This window comes from Nicotiana sylvestris, chromosome 6 (genome assembly GCF_000393655.2).
Source record: "Nicotiana sylvestris chromosome 6, ASM39365v2, whole genome shotgun sequence".
Lineage (NCBI taxonomy): Eukaryota > Viridiplantae > Streptophyta > Magnoliopsida > Solanales > Solanaceae > Nicotiana > Nicotiana sylvestris.
The window spans coordinates 51636179-51658345 of record NC_091062.1 but is presented as its reverse complement, the minus strand read 5'-3'; the positions used below and the strand labels follow the sequence as shown (position 1 = coordinate 51658345).

General features: G+C 42.3%; 2 protein-coding genes across 2 annotated transcripts; both read left to right on the top strand.

Moving 5' to 3' along the window:
• Positions 1–1291: 1291 nt before the first annotated feature.
• Positions 1292–2152, top strand: LOC138870602 (uncharacterized). Its single transcript, XM_070148425.1, has 2 exons — positions 1292–1599; positions 1693–2152. Exons 1-2 carry the CDS (start codon positions 1292–1294, stop codon positions 2150–2152), a joined length of 768 nt encoding a protein of 255 aa, XP_070004526.1.
• Positions 2153–21666: 19514 nt separating this feature from the next.
• On the top strand, positions 21667–22167 carry LOC138870601 (uncharacterized). Its single transcript, XM_070148424.1, has one exon. It carries the CDS (start codon positions 21667–21669, stop codon positions 22165–22167), a length of 501 nt encoding a protein of 166 aa, XP_070004525.1.

Sequence of the window (22167 nt, the reverse complement as noted above, 5' to 3'; positions counted from 1 at the left end):
TGGGTTAGGTAAAAAGATTGAATTTTGGGTTTCACTATGAGTCTGAAATTTTGGGTAAAAAGTTGTTTTTGTGCTTTTTTTGTGTTTTTGCTGATCGTTGATTCATATATATTGTTGAGTTTACTGTTATGAGTTTTGCTATTATTTGGTGATTATGCTTGAGTCTGTGATTATTCTGTCCAATTGATCACTCCTCGAAAAACTTCACCTAGCTTTGCTCGGTATTTAGTAATTGTTTCTTTGGATTCTTTTATTTGTTGTTATTGTTGATTTATTTTTCTAACTTTGTTGTATTTTTTTAGGGTTCTTTTTTGACTGTTATTTATTTATTTATTATTTAATTTATTTTTTTAAAAAATCAGAAATCAAAAAATTCAATTTAAGGTTTTATTACAACCTTTTTGTGCTCTTTTGCTATGGGTGGGGCCTTACCAGTGGTAGCGGTGACAACCTCTCCTTTGTTTGTCTTCGTGGTATTTTGTGCGTGTTTCAGGTTAGGGACTGTGGCTATTAGCGGTGAGCAGAATGCGCCTGTGTAAACATAAGGAACAACCCCGACAAGGGTCAACGAGGGGCGGTAGAAGTGGGACGCGAACATGCTAGGTGGACGCAACATTGTCGTATATACCAAGACAATTCCCAAGTTCTACTTGCGGGAGTTGGTACCTCCTGTTTTTCTTTTCCCCTTTATTGTGTTAGTTAAATTATTGCAATCTTAGTTCCTATTAGTTTATTCACAGTATTAGTGCGCTTATAGTTGCAGCCTGTCTTTGTCTAGCTTGGTATGTTGCCTTATGTGTGTTAGTGATTTCCCTTATTCTATCGTAGGTATAGTGGTTGTGGTCTGGGATGGTCGAGTGAGGTCATGTCCTCGGGGGAGCGGGGGATGGGGCAGGAGGTAGGGTACGGGGGTTAGGGGGTGGGTTGGGAGGCAAGGGAGGTAAAGGAAACAGATGTGCCTATAGTTTAAGAAACGAGTCATGGAACGTAGGTACATTGACAAGTAAGTCTATAGAGTTGGCGAAGATTCTCCAGAAGAGGAGGGTCAATATAGCATGTGTCCAGGAGACTAGGCGGGTAGGGTCGAGGGCGAAGGATGTGGACGGGTATAAACTTTGTTACTCAGGAGTCCAGAGAGGTAAAAATGGAGTGGGTATCTTGGTGGATAGGGAACTCAGAGAGTCTGTGGTTGAGGTTAGACAAGTGAATGATAGATTTATGGCTATTAAGTTGGTGGTTGGAGAGCACACCCTGAACATCGTTAGCACCTATGCGCCGCATGCGGGCCTAAATGAGGAGGTTAAACGACGCTTCTTGGAGGGGGTTAGATGAGATTGTGCGCCAGGTTCTGCCTGCTAAGAAGCTGTTCATAGGAGGAGATTTCAATGGTCATATTGGGGCGACCGCAGGTGGCTATGGCAAGGTGCATGGAGGCTTTTGTTTTGTGGAGAGGAATGGAGGAGGTACCTCGCTGTTGGACTTCGCTAAGGCTTTTGGGTTGGTGATTGCGAACTCTAACTTTCCGAAGAGGAAAGAGCATTTGGTTACTTTTCAAAATGAGGTAGTGAAGACTCAGATTGACTATCTCCTCCTCAGGAGGTGTGATAGCTGGTTGTGCAAGGACTGCAAGGTGATTCCGAGTGAGACACTCGTGATGTAGCATAGACTGTTGGTGCTAGACGTTGGTATTAGGTTTAAGAGGAAGAAAAGTTTTGTTCGGGGAAAATCAAGAATCAGGTGGGGAGCCTTGACTAAGGATAAAGCCCAAGAATTGGAGTGTCGATTGTCGGCTATGGGAGCTTGGAGGAGTAGTGGGGACGCAAACACTATGTGGTCAGCGACAACAGACTCTATAAGGGAATCTGCGAGAGAGGTGTTAGAGGTCTCAACCAGTGACTCTGGTGGGCACAAAGGAGATTGGTGGTGGAATGAAGTGGTCCAAGGCAAAGTGGAAGCGAAGAAGGAGGCATACCTGAAGTTAGTGGAGAGCATAGGTGAGGAGGAGAGGCGAGCGTGCGTGGAGAGATATAAGGCACATAGGAAGGAAGCTAAATTGTCGGTCACGGAGGCTAAGAATGCGGCTTATGGTTGTATATACGGGGAACTGGGGGAAAAGGCGGGGAGAAGAAGTTATTCCGGCTGGCCAAGTTGAGAGAGAGGAATGCTCGAGATTTGGACCAAGTGAGATGCATTAAGGACGAAGATGGTAGAGTACTGGTGGAAGATGCCGAGATTAAGAGGAGATGACAGACTTACTTTCATAAACTTCTGAATGAAAAAGGGGATTGTGATATTGTGCTAGGAGAATTGGAGCATTCTGAGAGTCACCGTGACTTCGGGCACTACAGGCGTATCGAGGACGAGGAGGTCATGGGGGATATGCGTAAGATGAGTAGGGGCAGAGCGACCGGGCCAGACGAGATTCCGATGGAATTTTGGAAGTTTGTAGGGAAAATAGGTGTGGAGTGGCTGACTGGGTTGTTTAATGTTATTTTTAAGGCGAAGAGGATGCTGGATGAGTGGAGGTGGAGTACGGTGGTTCCATTGTATAAGAACAAAGGTGATATCCAGAGTTGTAACAATATAAGGGTACCAAATTACTGAGTCATACCATGAAAGTATGTGAGAGGGTGGTTGAAGCGAGAGTGAGGATGACAGTGTCTATATTCGACAACCAATTCGGGTTCATGCCGGGTTGTTCCACCACAGAAGCTATACACCTTGTTAGGAGGTTGGTGGAACTGTACAGAGAGATAAAGAAGGATCTGCACATGGTGTTTATTGACCTAGAGAAAGCATATGACAAGGTTCCTAGAGAAGTTCTCTGGAGATGCTTGGAGGCAAAAGGTATGTCGGTTCCTTATGTTATGGCAATTAAGGACATGTATGATGGGGCTAAGACTCGGGTTAGGACAGTAGGAGGGGATTCTGAGCCTTTTCCGGTTGAAATGGGGTTACACCAAGGCTCTACGCTCAGTCCGTTCTTATTCGCCCTGGTGATGGATGCGATAACAAACCATATTCAAGGGGAGGTACCATGGTGCATGCTATTCACCGATGACATAGTTCTAATTGATGAGTCACGAACCGGTGTTAACGAGAGATTGGAAGTTTGGAGACAGACTCTTGAGTCTAAGGGTTTCAAACAAAGCAGAACAAAGACAGAATACCTCGAGTGTAAGTTCAGCGCTGGGCCGAGGGAGGTGGGCTTGGATGTGAGGCTTGAGTCACAGGTTATCCCAAGTAGATGCAGCTTCAAGTACCTTGGTTCGGTTATCCACGAGGGAGGGGAGATCGACGACGATGTCACACATCGTATTGGGGTAGGATGGATGAAGTGGAGGTTAACATCTGGAGTCTTGTGTGACAAGAGAGTGTCAACGATACTCAAAGGTAAGTTCTATAAAGCGGTGGTTAGACCGGCCATGATGTATGGGGCTGAGTGTTGGCTTGTTAAGAACTCACATATCTAAAAGATGAAAGTAGTAGAAATGAGGATGTTGAGGTGGATGTGCGGGCACACTAGGATGGATAAGATTAGGAATGATGATATTCGGGAGAAGGTGCACGTGGCTCCCGTTGATGACAAGATGCGGAAAGCAAGGCTCAGATGGTTCAGGCATGTACAGAGGAGAAGCCCAGATGCTCCAGTAAGGAGGTGTGAGCGGCTGGTTGTGGAAGGCACGAGAAGAGGTAGATGGAGGCCTAAGAAGTATTGGGGAGAGGTGATCAGGCAGGATATGGCGAGGCTTCAGATTTCCGAGGACATGACACTTGATAAGAAGTTGTGGAGGTCGAGTATTACGGTTGTAGGCTAGGAGGCAGTTGAGTCTTACGTTACTTTGTACCTTTGTGAGCCTAGTTCGGTGGAGTTTTGTCTAAGATAATTAGGGGCAATGTCGTGTCTTACTATTTTCTATTTTTAACGCATGATCCATTTACTAGCCATCGTTTGCATTTTTCTTCTACATTTTATGTGCCTTTTTCCCTATGATCTCCGTGGTGAATCTAATATTCTCTCCTTTTGTCTTTTTATTATCTTGAGCTGATGGTCTTTTGGAAACAGCCTCTCTACCCCTTCGGGGTAGGGGTAAGGTCTGCATACACACTACCCTCCCCAAATCTCACCTATGGGATTTTACTGGGTTGTTGTTGTTGTAATAAATCGGGTGTAATAGTTTGCTATAGGAGATAAAATTTCCTAAAAACAAACATAGTCCACTTCAGACTGCTATGTAGGGTAAATTCCAATATCTTCCAACGGGAACATGTTTTGGAACAACGGTGGCAAAATGGTTAAAAAAAAAGTTAACCACCAATATTATCCATAAAAAAATGGGTTGGATAATGAACTTTTTAAAAACGGGTCAAATATGGATAAGAAAGATATTATCCATTAGAAAATGGATAACCAATGGTAACCAATGGATAACCAATGTGTCTAACTTTTACATTTGTAAAGCCTTAAATTGAGGGTTCCTCAAGTTAGGGAGACTAAGAATTCTCCCAAAAATGATCATATGCAAGAAGTCATGGATATCCGTATTAAATAAGAGTCGGGTCAAATAATTTATCTGTTTTTAAATTATCCATTTTCGACCCGAACCATATTCAATCCAACCTGCCCATTTGCCACTCCTATTTTGGAATAACAATTGGAACTCACTTGCTCACAAAAATTCCACAAAGTTTTACGGCACATGATGAGGGGTAATTTCACGAATAATTATTTAACTTTTATTTTATTGTGCTAAAATTCTGTAAGTACTTTGCTTCCTTGATGACTCGATTTCGCAACCTCGGGGTTAGAGATGAATGGTACCACTTATACTACCCTTTCTTGTCAAACTAAAGCTTGTTCCAGCTTGTTCACTTATCTTCTAATGCATTAATAAAATTAGATCTTAAATATCTTTTTCCAACTTTACCCCCAATGAGTATTTTTTTTGGTTTTTTGAGAATTAAAGATAGTTATATTATTACTAAAGATGTTCCAAACTATTACAAACCATAGGTGTGTCGCTTAGGATACATTGATTTCCCAAACTAGCAAGCATATTACAAACATTTTCTTCTTGATATTTAACAAAAAGAGGTCTTCCTCCTGATCATAAGCTAGCTTTTGCATTAAAAGTGGTGGCACAGCAAAAACAATTGTTTTCTTTAACTTGGACGGGTTGGAAGCTCTCTTTGCAAGCAGATGAGCAGCAACTCCCTTTGAAATCGAATACTTCAATTATCATTGCATTTGCCTTGACGGCAAAATACTAAAATTGATGAATATATCCATACTTAATCCTCATACACCCTCTAAAATAGGCTTTGGCAGCCTTTTTGAATACAGAAACACTATACAAGGTAAATGGTTAATTGGTCTACCGCATTAAGGACATTTTGAAGTAAGAAAATGTAACGATTCGGCCGGTCGTTTCGAGAATTATAGCCTCGTTCCCCCATTTCCCGATTCTCTTGTGTTCTACAACTGTATTATGACTTATCGGGTTAGTTGGTTCGGGTCCGGAGAGGTTTTGGAGTGAATTGAGACACTTAGTCTCTTATTAGAAAGCTTAAGTTGGAATAGTTGACCGGATGTTTACTTATGTGTAAACGACCTCGGATTTAAATTTTAATGGTTCCGTTAGCTCCGTTAGGTGATTTTGGACTAAGGAGAGCGTCCGGAATGTGATTTGGAGGTCTGTAGTAGAACTAGGCATGAATTGGCGAAAGTTAGAATTTTGGCGATTTTGGTTGGTAGAGGAAATTTTGATATCGGGGTCAGAATGGATTTTCGGAAGTTGGAGTAGGTTCGTGGTGTCATTTGTGACGTGTGTCCAAAATTTGAGGTCATTCGGACGTAGTTTGATAGTTTTCAGCGTCGTTTGCGGAATTTGGAAGTTCTTAGGCTTGAATCTGAGGGTAATTTGCTGTCTTGATATTGTTTTGGGCGATCCGAAGGTTTGACTAAGTTCGTATGATATTATGGGATGTGTCGGTATGTTTGGCTGAGGTCCCTGGGGCCTCGAAGTGATTTCGGGTGGTTAACGGAAGGTTTGGAACTTGGAAAATGCAGCTGAAGCTGCTGGTTCTGGTGTCTTCCACCCCTGCGGAGTGGGAGTCGCAGGTGCGAGCCCATAGGAGCGACTGAGGAGCCGCAGATACGACCATGGAGGACCTGGGGAGGAACCGCATATGCGAAGGCATTCCCGCACCTGCGGGCAGGCATGCGTAGGTGCGAGAGGGAATCCGCAGGTGCAATGTAGTTTCTGCACCTGCGATCATCGCAGATGCGGTCTAGAGGCGCAGAAGCAGTGCCAGGGTTTTTAAGTGATTTCTGCAGAAGCGGAGCTTGGTCCGCAGATGCGGTCCCGCAGATGCGGTGAAGGGACCGCAGGTACGGCTTCACTGGGTAGAATGTATAAATAGAGGACTTCGTGATTTTTCCTCATTTCCATTATTTTCAACTCGGACTTTGGAGCTTTTGAGGTGATTTTTGAAGGGGATTCAAGGATTTTCACTGAGGTAAGTCCCTTGAGCCTAAGTACCCTTAGCTATGGTATTGTTTCTTTAATTTCTCATCTAATTAGTGGGGTTTTGAAATGAAAATTGGGGGTTAGGTATTGGGATTTTGGAGAGTGTAATTTGGGGATTTGAGGGACCTAATGATGTTAGATTTTGATAATTTTTGTATGGTTAGACTTGTGAGTGAATGGGCTTTCGGGTTTTGTGACTTTGACGGATTTTGAGACGTGGGCTCGAGAGTCGGTTTTGAGCCAATTTTGGAATTTGAGTCCAATTTTGTAGTTTTCTTGTGGAATTGATTCCTTTGGCATATATTGATTGTGTTGCATTACTTTTGGCTAGATTCGAGACGTTTGGAGGCCGATTCGAGAGGCAAAAGCATGCGGAGTAGGATTTTTCTCAGATTGAGGTAAGTTGCCGTTGTAAATTTGGTCCTGAGGGTATGACACCCCAGACATTGTGTCTTGTGACTATTTTGGAGGTGATACACATTATAGGTGATGAGCGTGTGGGCGTGCACCGAGGGGATTATGACTTGATCTACCCCGTATAGACTGTAAAATTGAAAAACATGTTGTTAGCTATATGCTCTCTATGTGTTTTGGAAATTTATTATAAATCATGTTAGAAACCATGTCCAGGCTATGTGTTGGTACTGTTGAGTCCTATAGAGGCCGTGTTACTTGCTAAATTGCCTGTTATGTGCTAATTGTACTCAGGCACAGTTTTTACTCATATATCGTATCTCAGTCTCTGATATTCTATCTAATACTTCATGTTATTGCTATTTGGGCTGATTTTTCCTAATTTCTAAGAGCCCAAGAGACTGGAGAGATTGAAGAATGAGAGAGGCCGAGGACCTGATTGTAAGGATATTTATGGGATCGGGCTGCACGCCGCAGCTTGTTTTATTGACTTACGCCATGATTGACTTGATATAGCGCTTGGGCTGAAGGAGCCCTTCCGGAGTCTGCACACCCCCGGTGAGCGCATGTACCTACTGAGTGCGAGTGCCGAGTGCCAAGTACTGAGTGATTGTGAGGAATGAATGATTGAGATGAATGAGTGATTGTGAGGTTGAAGTGATTGGAAGGACTAAGAGATGATTGTCCGAGAGGCAGTATATGATTACATTATTAATGCACACATGTGCCTTATATCCATGTTTTAGAAAATGTTGAAAGATATTCTTATCTAGTTTTACTTGAGCTTGACTTAAACAAACTGATTTGACTTAAATTACCGGAATTTAGGAAGTATGACTATTTTTCCTTTCTGAAATTATTCAAAATGAACTAAAATTTGGTAGCTCGTCACTATCTTCAGTTCCTTATTTATTATTGTTACTTACTAAGTTGGTGTACTCACGTTACTCCCTGCGCCTCGTGTGCATATCTAGGAGTAGTTGATCGGGGAGGTTTTTGATAGTCCTTGTAGCAGTTTTGAGATAGTGAGGTAGCTGCTCGGCGTTCACAGCCTTGCTTTTCTTCTTCCCTATCTTTCTTGAATTGTATTTTGGATTTCAGACTATGTTAAATCTTGTTATGGTCAGACCAGTTCTATTAGATGCTCATGACTTAGTGATACCCCGATGTTTGGGGCTTCCGTTCAGTATTTCTATATTGAGTTTAACTCGTATTTCTTTTATAAAAAATCCTGTTATAAAAAGGACTTTGGCTTATCATTTAATGAATTATTGAAGCATTGTGATAGTCGGCTGGCCTAGTACCATCGATAGGCGCAATCATGACAGAGTTGAGTTTAGGGTCATGACAAGTTGGTATCAGAGCCAAGGTTACATAGGTCTCACGAGTCATGAGCAGTTTTAGTAGAGTCTTGCGGATCGGTACAGAGACGTCTGTACTTATCTTTGATAGGCTGTAGAACCCTTAGAAAACTTCACATTCTTGAATTCTTATCGTGCGAACATGTTGATTCTGGTAACTAAACTTGTGTTATTCTATTCTCTCACAGATGGTGAGGACACGCGCTACTGGTCAGGACAGACAACCACCAGTACCACCAGTGGGAGTCGCAAGAGGCCGAGGTCGCAGTAGAGGCCATGGTAGGGGCAGAGGCATAGCCCGCATAGCAGCTAAGGCAGCACCTGCAGATCCACCAGTTGCCCCAATACAGGATCAAGTCCCAGTTGTGGATGCACCAGGGGGACCAGCTCAGGCACTAGATGTGCCCTTCGTGATTCCAGGTCTTCAGGAGACCTTAGCTCAGATTCTAACCGTGTGCACCAGTCTAGCTCAGGCGGTCTCTGTTTCTACTACAGTAGCCACTTCCCAGGCTGGGGGAGGCACTTAGACTCCCGCCGCCCGTACACTCGAGCAGGTTGTTCAGGGACTCCAGACACCGGGGCACCACCAGCCAAGCCAGTTGCACCTGCTCAGGACTATATGGTTCCAGTCATGCCTGATGATGAGCAACGTAGATTGGAGAGGTTTGGGAGACTTCAGCCTCCGACTTTCAGCGATGCAGAGGGCGAGGATGCCGAGGGTTGCTTGGATAAGTGTCAGAGGATTCTCCGTATAGCAGGTATTATAGAGACTAGTAGGGTCTCGTTCACTACCTTTTAGTTCTTGGGAGCTGCCTTCACTTGGTAGGAGGCTTATGAGAGGTGTAGGTCTATTGGTGCAACGCCCCTTACCTAACAATAGTTCTCCATTCTCTTTCTGGAAAAGTATGTGTCGTAGTCACGCAGAGAGGAGCTGCATAGACAATTTGAGCAATTGTGTTAGGATGATATGACGGTGATGCAACACGAGATGAGATTTTCTGAGTTGGCTCGTCATGTTATTTGGTTAGTTCCCACAGACAGGGAGAGGATCAGGAGGTTTGTTGATAGCCTCACATTTCAGCTACGGATTCTTATGACCAAGGAGAGGGTGTCTGGTGCTTCTTTCGAGGAGGTGGTTGACATTGCCCGGGATATAGAGTCGATCCGCCACCAGGAGCGAGTTGAGAGGGAGGCCAAGAGGCCTTGAGGATCTGGTAGTTTTGGTAGTGTTCCTTCTGGAGGTCAGTTTCATGACGACAGGGCCGTTTCTTCAGGCATGCTCAGACGGCTCGTCCAATCCACCGTGGTGCATCATATTGCCATGGTTCTCAGTTCTCATCAAATCCATTTATCACTCAGTGACCTCCTAGCCCAGAGTTCGTCCCATGCTCCATCGGTTTAGGGCTCCTCTATGCCAGGTCCTTGTGCTAGTTATCCTAGTGCTCGGGGATCCCTTCAGTCCCCATCACAAGCACCAGGGAGTTATTTTAAGTATGGGGAGTTTGAGCATATGTGGAGACAGTGTCCTTGCCGTCATAGAGGTTCAACACAACAGAGGAGTCAGGCGATATCTTCAACTCCAGTTATTTCAACGCCCGCCCAGCTAGATCGGGGTGGAGCTCAGTCAGCTAGGGGTCGCCCTAGAGGGGGAGGCCAATCAGGCGGTAGTCAGACCCGTTTCTATTCACTTCCTGCCAGACCCGATGCAATTGCTTCAGATGCTGTGATCACAGGTATTATCTCAGTTTGCCACAGGGATGCCTCTGCATTATTTGATCCTGGTTCCACGTTTTCATATGTGGCATCATATTTTGCTCATTATTTGGATACGCCCCCCGAGTCTCTTATTTCATCTGTTCATGTATCCACATCAGTGGGCGATACTATTGTTGTGGACCGTGTATATCGGTCATGTGTAGTGAACTATTGGGGGATTAAAGACTAGAGTTGATCTATTGCTGCTTAGTATGATTGATTTTGATGTGATATTGAGCATGGATTGGTTGTCTCCATGTCATGCTATTCTAGACTACCACGCTAAGACGGTGACGTTGGCTATGCCGGGGTTGCCACAGATTGAGTGGCGAGGTTCATTGGAGTATGTTCCTAGTAGATGGATCTTATTCTTGAAGGCCCAACGGATGGTTGGGAAGGATTGTCTTTCTTATTTGGTTTTGTGAGGGATGTTAGTGCAGAGGCTCCTTCTATTGATTCAGTTCCGGTGGTGAGAGATTTTTTGGATGTGTTTCTTGTAGACCTGTCGGGCATGCTGCCTGACAGGGATATTGACTTCGGTATTGATTTGGTGTCGGGCACTCAGCCCATATCTATTCCACCGTATCGTATGGCACCGGCGGAGTTAAAAGAATTGAATGATCAGCTTCAGGAACTCCTTGATAAGGGGTTTATTCGACCCAGTATGTCACATTGGGGTGCACCAGTTCTATTTATGAAGAAGAAGGATGACACAATGAGAATGTGTATTGATTGCAAACAATTGAACAAAGTCATAATCAAGAACAAATATCCTTTGCCTCGTATTGATGATTTATTTGACCAGCTTCAGGGAGCGAGGGTGTTCTCCAAGATCGACTTGAGGTCAGGGTATCACCAATTGAAGATTAGGGACTCGGATATTCTTAAGACAACTTTCAGGACCCGATATGGTCATTATGAGTTCCTTGTGATGTCTTTTGGGCTGACCAATGCCCTAGCAACGTTCATGCATTTAATGAACATCGTGTTTTGCCCTTATCTCTACTCATTTGTTATTATATTCATTGATGATATTCTGGTGTACTCGCATAGGCAGGAGGAGCACGCCGAGCATTTGAGAGTTGTATTGTAGCGACTGAGGGAGGAGAAACTTTATGCCAAGCTCTCTAAATGTGAGTTTTGGCTCAGTTCAATAGCGTTCTTGGGACATGTGGTGTCCAGCGAGGGTATTCAGGTTGATCCGAAGAAGATAGAGGCAGTTCAGAGTTGGCCCAGGCCATCCTCAGTCATAGAGATTCAGAGCTTTCTTGGTTTGGTTAGTTACTACTGTTGGTTCGTTCAGGGTTTCTCGTCTATTGCATCGCCTTGAACAAATTAACCCACAATGGCGCTCCTTTCAGGTGGTCGGATGAGTGTGAGGCGAGCTTTCAGAAGCTTAAGACTGCCTTGACCACAGCTCCAGTGTTAGTTCTGCCATCAGCTTCTGGTTCTTATACCATATATTGTGATGCTTATCGGGTCGGCATTGGGCGTGTTTTGATGCAGGATGGTAGAGTGATTACTTATGCTTCGCGCCTGTTGAAGCCCCATGAGAAGAACTACCCTGTTCATGATTTGAAGTTGGCTGCCATTGTTCACGCGTTAAAGATTTGGAGGCATTATCTCTATGGTGTGTCTTTTGAGGTGTTTGCTGATCATCATAGCCTCTAACACTTGTTCAAGCAGAAGGATCTCAATTTGAGACATCAGATATGGTTGGAGATGCTAAAGGACTATAATATCACCATTTTGTACCATCTGGAAAGGCCAATATGGTGGCTGATGCCTTGAGTAGAAAGGCAGTGAGTATGGGTAGTCTTGCATTCCTTCTTATTGGTGAGAGACCCCTTATAGCTAATGTTCAGGCCTTGGCCAATTGGTTTGTGAGATTGGATATGTGTGCCCACTGTAGATGGGCTTCGAGAGTTGATTCTAGAGGAGGCCCACAGTTTGTGGTACTCCGTCTAACCGGGTGCCGCGAAGATGTACCAGGATTTGAGATAGCACTACTGGTGGAGGAGAATGAAGAAATATATAGTTGGGTTTGTAGCCCGGTGTCTCAATTGTTAGCAGGTGAAATATGAGCATCAGAGATCGAGTGGCTTGCTTCAGAAGATGGAGATTCCAAAGTGGAAGTGGGAGCAGATCACCATGGATTTCGTAATTGGACTCCTACGGACTTCGAGGAAGTTTGATTTTATTTGGGTGATTGTGGATCAGCTGACGAAGTCCGCACACTTCATTCCTGTGAGCACTACCTATTCTTCAGAGCGATTGGTTGAGCCTTATATTAGAGAGATTGTTCTCCTTCATGGAGTTCCAATTTCTATCATTTCAGACAAAGGCACGAAGTTTACATCGCAGTTTTAGAGAGCTGTGCAGCGAGAGTTGGACACTCAGGTTGATTCTGTCACGACCCAATCCGATGGGCCGCGACAGGCGCCTAAGTCTTACCTGTCAAACACCCCTAAGCATGCGTCTAAAATATGAACCTGAATAACATCTGCTGCATTACAAAATTAACATACGTGAAAGAAGTCTGCCATCAAGGCATATATACTTATACAGGCAGAATACAGTGGGTGAGCCGGCAAGGCTGCTATAAACAACTATACATCAAAAACTGAAAGCCGACAAGGCCACATACAACCCAACTAGACATACTGTCTATACACCTCTAACAGAAACATAGCTGTACAAAGACGTGACTGAGCCACGTCATACTCATATATATATATATATATGTACAAACGTATCATACCAATATCAAAAGCCGCTCCGGATCAAATGGAGCACGCCAACTCTCGCTGATCAGGGATCCTAAGAATGGGGACCGTCCGCTTGCCTACCTGCACCTACGGGCATGAAACGCATGCCTCATGAAACAGGGTGTCAGTACAAAAAATGTACTGAGTATGTAAGGCATGAAAATTTGTACGTAAAAGACATAGATGAAACATGGAATACTGAAACACATTTTTAAATTTGAATAACTTTGTAAATACTGAAACATTTATAATGTCATGCACGTGCGTGTAAATGTCATGCCATACATAGGTATGGTGTACATAATATCAGCAAGCCACTGGGGGCATCCCATCATATCATCTCGGCCACCGTGGGCAATATCATCAACATATACCAGCTGATCAGGTGGTGGTGCGTATATAACGCCATAACCTTTTCCATATCCCATATACATATATATACATACATATATACGCATATATAACGCTGTTTGAATCATATTTTAGCCACTGTGGGCAATATCATCATCATATACCAACTGATCAGGTGGTGGTGCGTATATAACGCCATAACCTTTTCCCATATCCCATATAAATATATTTACATATATACGTGTATATAACGCCATCTGATCATGGGTCAATGCACATGTACGAAATGCATGAAAAATACGTAATAATCTCAATATCCCTTCTAGATAAATTTTTCCAACTGCGTATTATTTTGAGACCCATGAACAGAAGAAAATAATAATTCTCATGGGAAGTCAAGAATATAGACACCCCTACTATTTCTATGAATAGAATAATTTAAAGAAACCGTGTATTTGCTCGTTTCTTTCGTATAATCTAGACCATGCCAAAAGAAAGAAGGGAAAGTCTTAACATACCTGTTCCTGGAATTATTTGAACGAATTTGCTTCTGCGAAATATGGACGAAATTCACACTCGGACGAACTTGAAATCTCGGACGAATTTATTCTGCTTCTAACGTTTTTTGAACGAAATGTTGGCTAAGGATTGAATTGTTGAATGCTTGAATATTTCAACGAAAATGATTCTGCTTCTAACTTCCTTGGTTTGAAAACCAAATATAAAATGGATTTAATTTTTGAACTTTGAAATTTGCTTCTGCCCAACGTTTTTGTTGTTTGATAATGATCAAAAAGCTTTGAATTATTAATAAGGAGACTTAATACCATGTCTTACATGTAAGACAACAAGTCTTACTTTGGATAAAATTTTATATCTAAGTCTTTGCTTGATAAGACCTAATGAAATCCCTATAAGTGGCCACATGGCTTGAATGACTAAGAGTCATTCTTAGCCATTGTGGCTTTAAGCCACGTGGCTTTGGGGTTTCTTAATTATATTTTATCCGCTTATTAGTTAACTCGTTAATGTTTTGTTACCCGATAATTAATCAATTACCCGTATAATTTAAAAATTATCACAAATTACTAAAATTTTATTTATTTTTAAAAATATTTCATATATACTTTATATATTATACTAACGTGGTCATATGGTACCTTGCATGGTACTAGTTCATAATTATCGGGTATTATCACTCGACCCGTATTTTATTCCAAATTGACTACTTTCAACGAAACTCGTTTTATTTAATCCGTGTACCCTCTTATTCTTCATAACACTTATTTATTGCTTGATATAAATAGCGTAAGTACGTTAACGGCAAGATGATCTCATCCCCGATTCTACGTCAGTTGACCGAAGACGAAACTTTTAACGTACGAAAATGCGATATGTAACATCCTTCCCCCCTTAGAAACATTCGTCCTCGAATGTTCCACTCTCCGTGATCCATATAACTTTGGCAAGGTCGCCTTTTGTAACAATACTACTACCAACTTTCCCCGTAGAAGCTTAATAATTCAACGACACACAGGACAACGACAATAACCAATAAAAGAATTTATACACGCACCTTGAGGCTATGACGTCTCAGTTAGACCCTTCTCTGAAAGAGGAAATAGGTAGGGATATCTAGACTTCATGTGTTCCTCGGCCTCCCAAGTCATTTCTTCTACATTGTTGTTCCTCCAAAGCACTTTCGCGGAGGCTACCTCCTTATTCCGCAGCTTGCGGACTTGTCGGTCTCGAATGGAAACCGGAATTTCCTCGTATGACAAGTCCTCTGTAATCTGTACATCATTCGTGGGCACTACTCAGGTAGGATTGCCAATGCACTTTCGTAACATAGATACATGAAAAACTGGATGGACAGACTCCAATTCCAAGGGCAATTCTAACTCATAAGCTACTCGGCCCACTCTCCGAATAATCCTATAAGCCCTAATATACCGTGGGCTAAGTTTACCCTTTTTGCCAAATCTCATCACACCCTTCATAGGCGACACCTTCAAGAATACCCAGTCATCAGCCCCGAACTCTAAATCTCGACGTCGCACATCTGAATATGACTTCTGACGACTCTAAGCTGTCAATAGTCGATCCCGGATGAGCTTTACTTTTTCTATGGCTTGCTGAACCAGGTCTGGCCCGTGTAATCCAGATTCTCCAACGTCGAACCACCCTATAGGTGACCTACACTTTCGTCCGTAAAGAGCTTCGTATGGAGCTATCTGAATGCTGGAATGGTAGCTATTATTATATGCGAACTCAATAAGCGGCAGATGACCATCCCAGCTACCTTTGAAGTCTATTACACAAGCTCGCAACATATCCTCCAGTGTTTGAATAGTACGCTCAGCCTATCCGTCTGTCTGGGGATGAAATGTTGTATTAAGATTTACTTGAGTCCCCAATCCCTTTTGGAAGGACCTCCAAAAGTTAGCTGTAAATTGAGCTCCTCTATCAGAGATAATAGATACAGGTACACCATGCAGTCGTACTATCTCCTTAATATAAAGCCTCGCGTAATCTTCTGAGGAATACGTAGTTCTAACGGGCAGAAAATGGGCAGACTTTGTGAGCCTATCAATGATCACCCATATTGACTCAAACTTACACTGGGTACGAGGTAAGCCTATGATGAAGTCCATATTGATTATTTCCCATTTCCAAGTCGGGATCTCCATAACCTGCAATAACCCACCAGGTTTTTGATGCTCGATCTTAACCTGCTAACAGTTAGGGCACTGAGCAACAAATTCTGCTATATCCTTTTTTATTCCATCCCACCAATATATTTTCCTGATGTCATGATACATCTTTGTCGTTCCTGGATGGATAGAATAACGGGAATAGTGAGTTTCTCCCATAACCTGCCGACGCAACCCTGCAACATTAGGCACACATAATCGCCCTTGATATCTGAGGACCCCATTTTCGGTAATTACAAACGGTGTCTTCTACTTCTGAAGAGTGGTATCTCTATAATGAGTTAGCACAGGATCCTCGTACTGGCGTTCCTTCACTTCAGTTACTAAAGATGATGTTGCCGTATCCTGAAGAGTAATTCCAATGCCACCTGAGTCCAGTAACTGAACTCCAAGACTAGCTAGCTGATGAATCTCATGGGCTATTCCCCTCTTTCCTGGATGCAAATACGACAAGCTACCCATAGATCTACGGCTGAGAGCATCGGCAACTACGTTTGCCTTCCCCGGATGGTATAAAGTATTAACGTCATAGTCTTTAAGTAGCTCCAACCATCTCCTTTGACGAAGATTCAATTCCCTTTGCTTGAAGATGTACTAGAGGCTCTTATGATCCATATAGATATCAACATGAATGTCATACAAGTAGTGCCTCCACATCTTTAGTGCATGAATCACCGCAGCTAACTCTAAATCGTGGGTCGGGTAGTTCTTCTCGTGCTTTCTTAGTTGTCTAGAAGCATATGCCACAACCTTACCATGCTACATCAGCACACAACCCAATCCAACGCCTGAAGCATCGCAATAGATAACATTACCATCGGTCCCTTCTGGAAGCGTTAGAACCGGTGCTAAAGTTAATCTGTCCTCTAAGGCCTGGAAAACTTCGTTCACAAGCGTCGGTCCATTGAAATCTAGTTCCTTTCTAAGTTAACTTGCATAGTTTTCCTAATCTTGCACAATTCAGGAAATTCCCCTCTTCGGAGGCCCAAGCTTCATCTTTTATCCCTCACAATTGCGCCCTTATCCCACTATTAGGGCAACATTTCATCTATTCTAAACGTTACTAGTCTCAGACTCCTTTGAGTTCATTCGGGCTATACTGAGCCTCCTATAACTTAGGGAAACCATCAGCTCTCTTATGAGCTTAACCCCAAGGACTTACCAATTCTCGTTACCTTTTTACTCATCCTTTCTTATCCTTCCTCGTATCTTTCTAAACCTTGTCGCTCTACCATACCTTTTAGCTTGCGACCTACATATATCTATCTATACTTATTCGAAATTTTTCTTCATCTTACTTGAATCATAGAATTCTTTATGTTATTCTGGAACATTAAACGAGACAATTACAAATTTCTTGTAATATCCTGCCAAATGGAGAAGCTACGAACCTTCATCGGTGTTGTGGGTCTAGGCAAAGTCTTCACTGCCTCAGTCTCTTGTGTATCCACTCGGATGTCTTTACCGGAAATAATATGCCCAAGGAAAGTTACGGAGTTCAACCAGAGTTCATAGTTAGAAAATTTTGCACACAACTTCCCTTCTTGTAGAACTCTGAGCACAATATGCAGATGATGTGCATGCTCAGCCTCTGAACGAGAATATACCAATATATATCGCCGATAAATATGATTATGAACAGATCTTAAAAAGGGCCTGAAAACACGATTCATTGAATCCATGAATACTGTTGGGGCATTGGTCAAATCGAACGACATAACATGAAATGAAAAGTGCACGTATCCGGTCCTGAATGTTGTCTTCGGAATATCTTCCTCCTTAACCCTTACCTGATGGTACCTGGTCCTCAAGCCTATCTTTTAAAAACACTTGGCACCTTGTAAATGATCAAATAAATCCTCAATCCTCGGGAGCGGATACTTATTCTTGATCGTCACCTTATTCAACTGCCTATAATTAATACACATTCGTAAGGGACCATCCTCCTTTCTCATAAACAACACAGGTGCTCCCCATGGTGACGTACTAGACCTGATAAAATCTTTTTCAAGCAAGCCCCTTAGTTGTTCCTTTAACTCGTTTAGCTCTGCGGGGGCCATTCTATAGGGAGGAATATATATTGAGTGAGTATCTGGTAGTAGGACAATAACAAACTCAATTTCTTGCTTGACGGAAGACTCGGAAGCTCATCAGGAAAAACATCGAGAACTTATTCACCATAGGGATGGACTAAATGGTTGGTAATTCTACTTCCGTATCCTAAACCCGAACTTAGTGATAAATGTAGTCCTTTCTGATTATCTTCCTTGCCTTGATATGGGAGATAAATTTACCTCTTGGTGATGCAGTATTATCTTTCCATTCTAAAACAAGCTTTCCTGGAAACTGAAATCAACCCACCTTTGGTCTATACTTGATGTTAGCATAACAAAAGGCCAATCAATCCATATCAATTATAATATCAAGTCCTACCTAACCGAGCACCACGTACCTTATCCTTGTTTGTTCTCAAATCTATCATGGGTCATTACGGCAACATCCATATATATACATAACAACATTAAGACTTAACTCGCATAACTAATTTAGAAAAAGGTTTATATACATAGGGGTCGACTAGGCCGTAGACATATCATACCCAAAACTATATACATGATACTATCTGCAAAGCCTCTAAGTAGGCATAACCAATATATATACAAGTCGGGTCGGGGCTCCCTACATCCTCATAAAACAACCAAACACCTTTAAAACCTTGACATGGTAATATTCTAAGAAGAGGTGGAACCCACCAACCAAAAACTGGCACTTGTAGGAAGCCTACAGTAGAGAGTCCTTGCCTCGTCCTACATAAGAACCTCGATCAGACACACTTCAAAGCGGAATCTTCATGTCCTTATCAGTTACCTTCCTTCTCTTGGCCCGACTACTATCTTTTTCCTCTACGTATCCCATAACATACACTGAAGAACCTTGATTGACGGACTCCCAAGACTGTGGACTATCCGGAACCTCAGAAGAGCTGGTGTCCTCAAATACTTTGACATAGTTTTAAGCCTGAGGGAATCCCGGTTGTGCCAATCCATGCACTACTCCCCTCATACCCTGATCAACGGGTTGTGAAACTAAGGGCCTTGGTGAGGTCGGAACTCCTCTCACCCCATCTACTGCCGGAGTGGTTGAAACAACTCTAACGGATGGCTCATATGGATCCTCGGATGGATCCTCCTCAATAGAACCCATGATCTTTGATGGGTCTGAATCCATAGTATAACTTATCTCTCTTTCTGGCACCTTTATAGCCTTCTGACCCGTGCTAGCGGTTGTAGTCTTCGGAGGCATCGCTAAAAACGTAACACATCGTTAGGAACACGAATGCTTATATTGCACAATCTAATATAAGAAAAGAGGATAACATCCTATATGTCCTGTAGCCTCCTATCTATAAGTCTGGTGCACGACACACCCATAAACAAGACTCTACTAGACACGGTCTGTAGACAACTCTAGGACAGAACTGCTCTGATACCACTTTTGTCATGACCCAATCCGATGGGCCGCGACAGGCGCCTGAGTCTTACCTGTCAAACGCCCCTAAGCATGCGTCTAAAATATGAACCTGAATAACATCTGCTGCATTACAAAATTAACATACGTGAAAGAAGTCTGTCATCAAGGAATATGTACTTATACAGGCAGAATACAGTGGGCGAGCCGGCAAGGCTGCTATAGACAACTATACATCAAAAATTGAAAGCCGACAAGGCCACATACAACCCAACTAGACATACTGTCTATAGACCTCTAACAGAAACATAGCTGTACAAAGACGGGACTGAGCCACGTCATACTCATATATATATATATATGTACAAACGTATCGTACCAATATCAAAAGCCGCTCCGGATAAAATGGAGCACGCCAACTCTCGCTGATCAGGGATCCTAAGAATGGGGACCGTCAGCTTGCCTGCCTGCACCAACGGGCATGAAACGCAGGCCTCGTGAAACAGGGTGTCAGTACGAAAAATGTACTGAGTATGTAAGGCATGGAAATTAGTACGTAAAAGACATAAATGAAACATGGAATACTGAAACACATTTTTAAATTTGAATAAATTTGTAAATATTGAAACATTTATAATGTCATGCACGTGCGTGTAAATGTCATGCCATGCATAGGTATGGTGTACATAATATCATCAAGCCACTGGGGGCATCCCATCATATCATCTCGGCCACCATGGGCAACATCATCAACATATACCAGCTGATCAGGTGGTGGTGCGTATATAACGCCATAACCTTTTCCATATCCCATATACATATATATACATACATATATACGCGTATATAACGCCGTTTGAATCATATTTTAGCCACTGTGGGCAATATCATTATCACATACCAACTGATCAGGTGGTGGTGTGTATATAACGCCGTAACCTTTTCCCATATCCCATATACATATATTTACATATATACGCGTATATAACGCCATCTGGTCATGGGTCAATGCACATGTACGAAATGCATGAAAAATACGTAATAATCTCAATATCCCTTCTGGATAAATTTTTCCAACTGCGTATTATTTTGAGACCCATGAACAGAAGAAAATAATAATTCTCATGGGAAGTCAAGAATATAGACACCCCTACTATTTCTATGAATAGAATAATTTAAAGAAACCGTGTATTTGCTCGTTTCTTTCGTATAATCTAGACCATGCCAAAAGAAAGAATGGAGAGCCTTAACATACCTGTTCCTGGAATTATTTGGCCGAATTTGCTTCTGCGAAATATGGACGAAATTCACACTCGGACGAACTTGAAATCTCGGACGAATTTATTCTGCTTCTAACGTTTTTTGAACGAAATGTTGGCTAAGGATTGAATTGTTGAATGCTTGAATATTTCAACGAAAATGATTCTGCTTCTAACTTCCATGGTTTGAAAACCAAATACAAATGGATTTAATTGTTGAACTTTGAAATTTGCTTCTGCCCAACGTTTTTGTTGTTTGATAATGATCAAAAAACTTTGAATTATTAATAAGGAGACTTAATACCATGTCTTACATGTAAGACAACAAGTCTTACTTTGGATAAAATTTTATATCTAAGTCTTTGCTTGATAAGACCTAATGAAATCCCTATAAGTGGCCACATGGCTTGAATGACTAAGAGTCATTCTTAGCCATTGTGGCTTTAAGCCACGTGGCTTTGGGGTTTCTTAATTATATTTTATCCGCTTATTAGTTAACTCGGTAATGTTTTGTTACCCGATAATTAATCAATTACCCGTATAATTTAAAAATTATCACAAATTACTAAAATTTTATTTATTTTTAAAAATATTTCATATATACTTTATATATTATACTAACGTGGTCATATGGTACCTTGCATGGTACTAGTTCATAATTATCGGGTATTATCACTCGACCCGTATTTTATTCCAAATTGACTACTTTCAACGAAACTCGTTTTATTTAATCCGTGTACCCTCTTATTCTTCATAACACTTATTTATTGCTTGATATAAATAGCGTAAGTACGGTAACGACAAGATGATCTCATCCCCGATTCTACGTCAGTTGACCGAAGACGAAACTTTTAACGTACGAAAATGCGAGATGTAACAGATTCTAGCACAACATTTCATCCTCAGACGGACGGACAGTCCGAGCGCACTATTCAGATATTAGAGGACATGTTACGTGCGTGTGTCATTGATTTTAGTGGTTCATGGGACCAGTTTCTGCCGCTCACGGAGTTTGCTCACACAACAGTTATCAATCAAGTATTCAGATGGCTCCGTATGAGGCTTTATATGGAAGGCGGTGTAGATCTCCAGTTGGTTGGTTTGAGCTGGGTGAGGCTAGGTTTTTCGGTACAGACTTGGTTCAGGATGCATTGGACAAAGTGAAGTTGATTCAGGAGTGGCTTCGTACGGCACAGTCGAGACAGAAGAGTTATACTGATAGAAAGGTTCGTGATGTGTCCTACATGGTTGGGGAGAAGGTCTTGCTGAATGTTTCACTCATGAAGGGTGTTATGAGATTTGGAAAGAAGGGCAAGTTGAGTCCTCAGTTCAGTGGGTCTTTTGAGGTATTTCGGAGTATTGGGGAGGTTGCATATGAGCTTGCCTTACCACCTAGCTTATCAGGTGTGCATCCAGTATTTCATGTTTCTATGCTCCGGAAGTATATCGACGATCCGTCTCATGTCTTGGATTTCCGCACGGTTCAATTAGATGGTGATTTGACTTATGATGTGAAGCTAGTGGCTATTTCGGAGCGGCAGGTCTGA

Excerpts from the sequence above, each read along its gene's own strand:
- LOC138870602 (XM_070148425.1), top strand. The coding sequence starts at position 1,292 with ATGAGGAGGTTAAACGACGCTTCTTGGAGGGGGTTAGATGAGATTGTG. Across the intron at positions 1,600-1,692 it reads GACTATCTCCTCCTCAGGAG|GTTTAAGAGGAAGAAAAGTT; the intron begins GTGTGATAGCTG and ends CGTTGGTATTAG.
- LOC138870601 (XM_070148424.1), top strand. The coding sequence starts at position 21,667 with ATGGCTCCGTATGAGGCTTTATATGGAAGGCGGTGTAGATCTCCAGTT.